At 37.6% G+C, this 8,794-nt stretch overlaps 1 protein-coding gene across 1 annotated transcript; it reads left to right on the forward strand.

Moving 5' to 3' along the window:
- Positions 1-1,533: 1,533 nt before the first annotated feature.
- LOC149231098 (uncharacterized) lies at positions 1,534-5,640 on the forward strand. Its single transcript, XM_089376195.1, has 4 exons — positions 1,534-2,718; positions 2,833-4,081; positions 4,205-4,390; positions 4,521-5,640. Exon 1 carries the CDS (start codon positions 1,554-1,556, stop codon positions 2,433-2,435), a length of 882 nt encoding a protein of 293 aa, XP_089232321.1. The 5' UTR covers positions 1,534-1,553; the 3' UTR covers positions 2,436-2,718; positions 2,833-4,081; positions 4,205-4,390; positions 4,521-5,640.
- The last annotated feature ends 3,154 nt before the right edge of the window (positions 5,641-8,794 follow it).

Here is an 8,794-nt window from a genome sequence, read left to right on the forward strand (position 1 = left end):
CCAAGTCTGTACTAGAAACCTTTTCACCAATATCACCAAGTTTATCACTAAAGTCTTTAATTCGGGAAACAAAGTTGCTAATGCTTTCATTGGTATCCATTTTGATAGATAGCAGCTTTGTTTTTAAAAATAAAATACGGTTTGCATTAGAAGTTTCATACAAACCTTTGAGAGTGTCCCATGTTGCCTTTGAAGTTTCACAGTCCTGAATGTGTGGAATAATATTGTCCTTCACTGACATGCGTAGCAGCACCCTTGCTTTTATTTCACGCTTCTCCCAATCTTGAGTGTTAGTAGGAGGTTGAGGCTTGGTCTCGTCACCTTTTACAATCGGCCAGAGATTGTATGCCTCCAGTACTGTGATGATCTTAAATTTCCAATTTACATAGTTTTCTCCGTCAAGTTTTGAAGACTCATTTAAATATGAATCTGCAAGGGGATTAGCCATCTCTGAACTCTGCTATCTTTTTAAAAAAAAAACTGAACAACCTCTGCTAGAGACGTGATGTGTCTAAATTCTCTGAGATGATCAAAATGTACCAAAATAAAACATAAGTACAGTAAAACGCCAATCTATCTATGGCTCAATCACCACCCAAACTGTGTACCAATTACAGGACGTCACTGTGCTAATTCACAATACAGATCTATCAACTATGATTAGCGGGTGGGGATTCAGACGATTAATGCCTATGAATTCGCATGCTTATTGATATGCAGCTCACTGACGGGTCACATCTGATTCCGTTATTTTCTGGTACCAAAACAACTTCTGCTATCAAGCACTTACAAATAATTTTATAAAACCACCGCCTCGGTAAGGAGAGCGCCGAGGAGAATACAGATCACATTCACAAATTATACATCACAAAACGACTTAGAAATTCTCACACGAAATAGAATGTTATGTCAAAGATATGATGCAAGTTCTTTATCTTGATCTGTCTGAATAGGAACGATAGCCACCACGGCCACGCACGGGGCTCTCGTATGGAGGAGAGTAGGGACGATACCCGGATTTTCTTGCTCAGAATTTAAAAAAAAAACGATACCTCTCGTAAGGAGGAGAGTAGGGACGATACCCGAATTTTCTTGCTCAGAATTTAAAAAAACGATACCCGGTTGCTGCAACGCCGCTGTCCACACCGTCCTGCTGCACCGGATTCAGGGCAACGCTGTTTCTTCAAGCTTCTTGCTGCAACGCCGCTGTCCACACCGTCCAAGCTCAGCGTATTGAAGCTCACACGCTCCACAGGGCCGTCAGGGATCACAGGGTTACTGCGCACACTCTAATGGCAGAGTCTTACTGCCCACGAAGAGGAGAGAGGCGCAGACAAAAGAGCTCTGATACCAACTTAAAACAGAAAACTCACACAACTTCATTAATTTATTTGCTCAATTACATCACACTTATATAGGAAATATGTGCAACTAATTCCTAACCACTCACAACTAATTCTGTTCAACCACTCACAACTAATTCTGTTTAACCACTCATAACTAATTCATTTGTGCATTATTCTCACATGGAATGTTTGCCCGATGAATTGGGGATGTTGACTCAATTGTCAACTATGACACTGCGGGCATGTGGAATCCACCGCCTCCCACAAGAAGTCCTGAAGATGAACAATATGGTAAAGTTAAGCCTACTTTGGTGTCCGTTACGCAAGTTGCCCTGGCCAGAACTGGTTGAAGGAGAAAGAGAGACTTTGTCAGATCCGACAGGGAAACAAAGGATGAGTGAATTGGATCTTTCCATTTACAGTGCTCAACATCAACCATGCATGTACCGATTGGAATGTTTAGAGATACTCCGGACAGAAATTACTGAGATATTTTTTCCCCAAGGCGTTTGCCCCAACCTCAAGCATCTAGACATCCAAGACTGCAACAATCTGGTGACGGTTGGAGGACTGCCGCACACACTAAAAACAGTGAAATTGTTTGCTTGTGACAAACTGGGGGAATTAGGCGGTCTTTGTAATCTTACAGAACTTCAAGAACTCAACATCGAGGGCAGTCAGGTAGAGCATCTGCAAGGGCTTGAAAGGTTGATGTCCTTGAAGAAGTTGGAGGCTAATAGATGCCAGAAGCTAAGAAGAATACAGGGGTTGGCGCAGTTGACAAAGCTTCTTCGAGTGCTGGAGGTGAATTCCTGTCATGCGCTAGAAGAGCTGTTAGGTGTTGAAAATATGATGTCGTTGGAAAAGCTCAGTGTCATTAAATGCTCCCGACTGTGGTTGTGTGGAGAGGCAGTGGAGCGGCTTAAATCACGATTACAAGATGCCTTTGCTTATGAATTTGAGGAGCTTGAATATCACCATCAATGCCATGGAAATATCGTGTCGTTCTATACTACCAGAAGGATATACAGCCCTCAGTGGTTTTCAGCATTTTTAAGCGCTAAGGCGCTTCCACATGATAAGCCTTAATGAAAAACAGGGTCCATATTTACGCACCTAACGGCTTATCAATAGGAGCCACCATCAACGAGGGCTTCGACCAGAATTTGGGAGTATGGCTGCTGGAGTTTTGGCTTTATCTTCATTGTACAAGTGGTTCTATCTGCCGGAGCATCCAAAAGTCGCCGATAACTCAGTATTTAACTGGCTTCCAAATCAGGGGATGTATTTGAGCAGTGAAGTTTCAGTATCCCAGACATTCTCTGTTCGCCGTTAGCTATTGTAGGCATTAATATATCGGCATCTCAAAATGGTGAGTTAAAACAACGAATAATCGATATAGCTTAAATTCTATTTTGGGATATATTGCTCTGTGAAATGGACTATTTCTTAGGAGTCCTCGTTTTGGCATCACAATTTTTTCCAGATCTTGCAAATGGTTCTCCTCACTTTGTGAAAATGTTATTGGGATGTTCATTTCCGTACGATGGAATGATCAAAGGGCAGCCTCTTTACATTCCACATGGATTTATGTAGTTTGAAAGCCAAACCTCATGGAAGATAAATATTCGGCCTCCAGTGGAGTAAAATCCAAAATCCAAGGACATGGAGACAGCAGGATTTGTTACCGAATTCTTCTCTCATATTGACAAGTGAGTGCTTTGCATTTTTGTATTTTAACAATTCTATCTAGATCTTGCAAATGTTCCTTAATTCCTTGGCTGAAACTATTTCGGTGATTTTTATTTTTATAAAATGAAATCCCAGTTATTGACAAGTGAGTGACTTACAATTATGTATTCTGAATACGGTTTGCTGTGGGCCTCCTGGCAATACGGTTTGCTGTATACAATACCATTATATTTCCTTAATATAATCTATTTGGTTTTTTTTCTTTTGAAAAAAAAAATGTATTCTGAACAGATTCAAAATTATTTTGTAGTTTTGGAACCTATATTATCTTCGCAATAAAAAGGAGATGCTGGACATTCGGGTGGGGTAAACCAGATGTCTTTGTTAAACAATATGTATTTTGCAGCAAAGTATTAAACTTGTATTAGTTACAATATATATGATGTTGTTTGGATGTATATTGTTTGTTGATGCCCTTTACTTGTCTTGATATTTTGCTCTAAAAACTGATATACTATTCTGACAACTAGGGTTTTAAGAAATGTGAAGAGAGTAATGGTAATGAAATCAAATATTTTTCTGTTCCAATTAATGTGTAATATATGTAATTTTGAAACGGGTTGTTTAACCATCTTATGTTTTATTTTATTTTTCTGGAATCTAATATAATTTTGGGTGACTGTGATTATAATTATTTTAAATTTATTTATTAAATAAATAGATAAACAGATTTAACAATTGAAAACTACATAAATGGATTTAGCATCTCAGACACTCTTAAATCCCCGGAATGTAAAAAACCACAATACTCAAACTTGTAAGTTTAACAAATCTCTCCTAAATGAACAAAATAACTAGAAATCTCCAAAACTTAAGAGAGTTTTTCCTCTTCTCATCAATGTTTAAACACCTTTTTCTTCTCATCAACGTTTAACATCTTTCTTGCGGGTATGTAGCACCTAAGTATGCCTACCAGTATGGAATGCTTAATAATAGGTGTGATGGCGACAGTTTTGGGATGCTTATCATGGAGAGAATTTCTGGTAGGATCCTGGCAGATTATGCTGGAAATACAAATGAAGGTTGGTTAAAGTATATGATGTTGTTTCCCGTTGTATGCAACACAACTAATCAGAATCTTGCTTCAATTATTGTAAAATTCCCAGGTCAATCTGGTAGATTGGTTGAAAACGATGGTGGGTTGCCGTGGTCTGACCAAATACTGAAACTAACACCGGAAGTGAAGCCATCTTCACGGGCCTTAACAAGAGCATTGATGGTCGCTCTTTGTTGTTGTGTATCCCGATTTTGAAAAGAGGCCAGAGATGCGTCATGTAATCCAAAAGCTTGAGGTAGAGAAAATTCATTTTTGGGATTATACATAAGACATAGTCATATGTCTTTCTGAAAAAAGTTCGATCTGTGATTTACTCTGCCGCAACATTTTTGTATCTCTTGATCCAAACTTGGAGTCTATTACAGGGTCGTTAGATGGGAGAGAGGCATCTCAAGCTAGTAACAAGGATTTACAGGAAGACAGAACTCCAAAGACCGACGACAAACAGATTATACAAATGGATGATAATGGTGACGGAGAAATGGGCATCATTAGTAGTGGTGGCCACAGGGCGGGGTGATATAAAGAAGATTGGAAGCTCAGAATTTGCTCACGGTGTGCATTTTTACTGAGCATTATTGGTCATGATACAAGATTTTTGTATCAGTTCTAACTAAAGTATAAAGAAAGTGTTTTATTAAAAAAGTCTATGATCATGGAGATAATAACAGTAGAGATAGTAAAAGCTCACAGTGTGGTAACAATTCACATTTGGGATGCGTTTTCTCTGGTGACTATTGAGCATTCATAATACAAGATTTTGTCCAGATAAGAAGAACAGAGGAAGTAAAAACTCTCAATTTTATGACAACACACATTTGGTGATGCATTTTTCACCTGTTTTTAATGGAGGATCTGAATTATCTTCTCTCCCGTTTATTCAATTGTAGAGATAGAAGTGTCGTTTTGTCAATTAATAAATAAAGTTATAAACAGCCATTTGATTTGTAGGTTGTTCTCCATTAAGAAAAACTTCAAGGGCCAGTGTAATTTATCAGTTCTCATTAATTTCCTTTTCTATTGTAACAGAATGGAGTCTCCCAAAACGATACATTTTGTTTTAATTTGAAATTTATTTGAAATTTGTTAGAGATACTAAAGGAATATTCGTATTTTTGTGGTCTGTAGTGATTTGCGGATTTGTAAATGTTATAGAAGAGGCATTTAACGGAATTTCCTATGACTTATCATTGAAGTGTAAGTTTGAGGCTTCTATGTGAGATTTAGCATTAACCAGGCAATTTTTAACAACTCAATGATTCAATGCAACGGCCACCTTCAATCAAAATATTAAGCTGCCATCCCTGACACTTATAATAAAGGATGAAATGCATATCCATGATGGATTTGTTAGATCAGCAAGGTTATTATAGTGGGCTGTAGTCTATGAAAGATTTAGAGTCTTCCTTATAGTGGGCCGTAGTTTATGAAAAATTTAGAGAGTCTTCCTCAAGACTTCAGTCGTGGAGATTAAATCACAGAGACTTCCGCAACAAAACAGACTTAAAAACAGCAATCACAGCAACTTCATAACTTCATTGATCATTTGTTTGATTACATCTTCATTTATATAGGAAACTCATAACCGTTTCTGGTAACCAATTCCTAACTACTCACAACTACATCTTCATAACTAATTCAGTTTCTACATTATTCTCACATCCTCCCTTAATGGAGAAATGGATTTTCTACAATACCTAACTGATTTCTAAAAACTTCAAATTTGATTTTACCAAGGGGCTTAGTAAATATATCAGCCACATTATCCTTGGTGTTACAAAATAGCAATCCAATTTCTTTTGACATAATTTTCTCACGTACAAAGTGGTACTGTAACTCAACATGTTTTGTTCTAGCATGGTAAACTGGATTATGTGCTAATTTGATAGCACTCTGATTATCACAATTGATACATGTTGCACCACTTTGCGCTTCTTCAAGATCAGCGAGAACTCTCCGCAACCAAATAGCTTCACAGGTGGCATTGGTTAAAGCTTTGTACTCTGATTCTGTTGATGATAAAGAAACAGTTGGCTGTTTCTTACTGCTCCAAGATACGACCCCTGATCCAATATGGAATGCATAGCCAGAGGTAGATCGTCTGTCATCTGGATTTCCTGCCCAATCTGAATCAGAAAAACCTGTCAGTACAACATCAGATACATCAGTATACATAATACCAAGATTCACTGTTCCCTTTAAGTATCGGAGAACTTTCTTTGCAGCAATCCAGTGATTTCCTGAAGGCTTAGCCATGAATTGACTAAGGATACTGACTGAGTAGGCAATGTCTGGCCTGGTAGTGGTGAGATAGTTCAAACTTCCCACTAACTGACGATACAATGTTCCATCTGCCTCTTTCGAACCATCTTCTTTGTACAACTTTGCATTCTGTTCTAAGGGAGTTGACATAGCTTTACAATCTATCATATTGAACTTTTTAAGAATCTCCTTTGTATATTTGCTTTGAGTGATCAATGTTTTACCAGTTTCTCTCCATACCTCAATGCCTAAACAGTAATGCATTTCACCCAAATCTTTCATTTCAAAAAACTGTGACAACTGAACTTTAATTTCTTCAATTAACCTGTGAGCACTGCCTGTTATAATGAGATCATCCACATATAAAGATATTAAAGCAACATGTCCTTTTTCATCTTTCTTTACATACAAGTTAGGATCATTTTTGCTTTTCACAAACCCATTCTGAAGAAAGAAAGTATCAATCTTTACATACCATGATCTTGGTGCCTGTTTCAAACCATACAATGCCTTTCTTAACCTGCAAACCAGATGCTCCTGTCCCTGTTTGACAAACCCTTCAGGTTGAACCAAATAAACTTCTTCCTGTAAATCACCATTTAGAAAAGCAGATTTGACATCCATTTGATGTATATTCCAATTATGTTTTGTGGCTAAGGCAATCAGTAATCTAATTGTATTCAACTTAGCTACTGGTGCAAAAGTGTCTTCATAATCAATGCCCTCCTGTTGAGCATATCCTTTTGCTACTAATCTTGCCTTAAATTTATCAATTGTACCATCTGCTTTAAATTTTGTTTTATACAACCATTTGCTTCCAATTGGAACTTTATTTTTAGGAAGTTCCACTAATTCCCATGTTTGATTTTTCATAATAGAAGCATACTCATCATTCATAGCATTAATCCATGGTTCATGTTGTTTAGCCTGCTCATAATCAATTGGTTCTTCAACATTCATTATATTAGACATTAAGGCATAGTCTCTATACCTTGCAGGAGGCCGAGTCTGTCGGGAAGACCTTCTTGGTGTGGGTGTTTCATCCATGATTCGTCGGCTTTGAGGTGTATCACCTCCTTGTGATGACTCACTGCTGCTAGATGTGCTCGTACTGCTGCTATCATCCTGATCCTGTACCTGTACCTGAACCTGTTCCTGTTCCTGCTTAATCATAGTATCAAGCTTGATATGTGCATCATCATTAGAAATATGCCATGTATCATTCTTTGTATTACTTTTATCAGTCTGCTCATGAAACAATACATCACGACTTGCAAATAGTTTATGGGAACTTGGATCAAACAATTTATAGGCTTTCTGATTCGTACAATATCCAATGAAAATACACTTGATGGACTTGGCATCAAGTTTTCTTCTGTTAGCTTCAGGAATATGAGCAAAAGCAGTACATCCAAAGACTTTGAAATGACTCACATCAGGTTTATAACCATAAAGAACCTCAAAAGGAGTTTGAAAAACTAATTGCTTAGTGGGACATTGATTCTTTAGATAAACAACAGTGTTAATGGCTTCTGCCCAGAAACCATTAGAGATGTTCTTACCTTGCAGCATACTACGAGCAGATTCCACCAAGGTTCTATTCCATCGCTCAGCAACACCATTTTGCTGAGGGGTATGTGGCACTGTGAACTGTTTTTGAATTCCATTAGATTTACAATAGGTGTTAAATGCCTTTGATTTATATTCACCCCCTTGATCAGATCTGAGTATTTTAATGCACTTTCCTGTTTGTTTTTCAACCATATTTCGAAATTCTTTAAAATACTCAAATATATCACTTTTCCTTCTAACGAAATAGACCCAGGTATATCTAGATCTATCATCAATAAAAATAACAAAGTATAAAGCACCACCAAGAGACCTAGTTTGCATAGGTCCGCATACATCAGTGTGAATTAATTCAAGAATATCATACTTCCGTTTCTCAGTATGAACAGGAAACTCTTCTCTATGCTGCTTACCAAGTGCACAAGCTTCACATGGTAAATGTTCACACTTCATCTCAGGAAGACCTTCAACCATTGTTTTCCTTTGTAACAACGATAAATCATTGTAATTAAGGTGCCCATACCTGTGATGCCATAATTCTGCTGTCGATGTCTCTTGAGATGTCAATGCAACATGGCGCTTGACTGTCACATCCAATCTGTACAATCCTCCAACCCTGGTACCTGTAGAAACAACCTTGTAGTGGTCCTGAACATCTTTCACTATACACCCCAATTTACCAAATTCTACTTTTAAATGATTATCAGTGATAGCGGAAACAGATAGAAGATTCTTTTTAAGAGCAGGTACATACATCACATTATGGATCTGTCTCATTTGTCCATTAGGTAAGTACACATTTACTATG

This window comes from Pinus tabuliformis, chromosome J, assembly GCF_031772625.1.
Source record: "Pinus tabuliformis cultivar Carrire ecotype Pingquan chromosome J, CPIR1, whole genome shotgun sequence".
In the NCBI taxonomy this organism is placed as follows: domain Eukaryota; kingdom Viridiplantae; phylum Streptophyta; class Pinopsida; order Pinales; family Pinaceae; genus Pinus; species Pinus tabuliformis.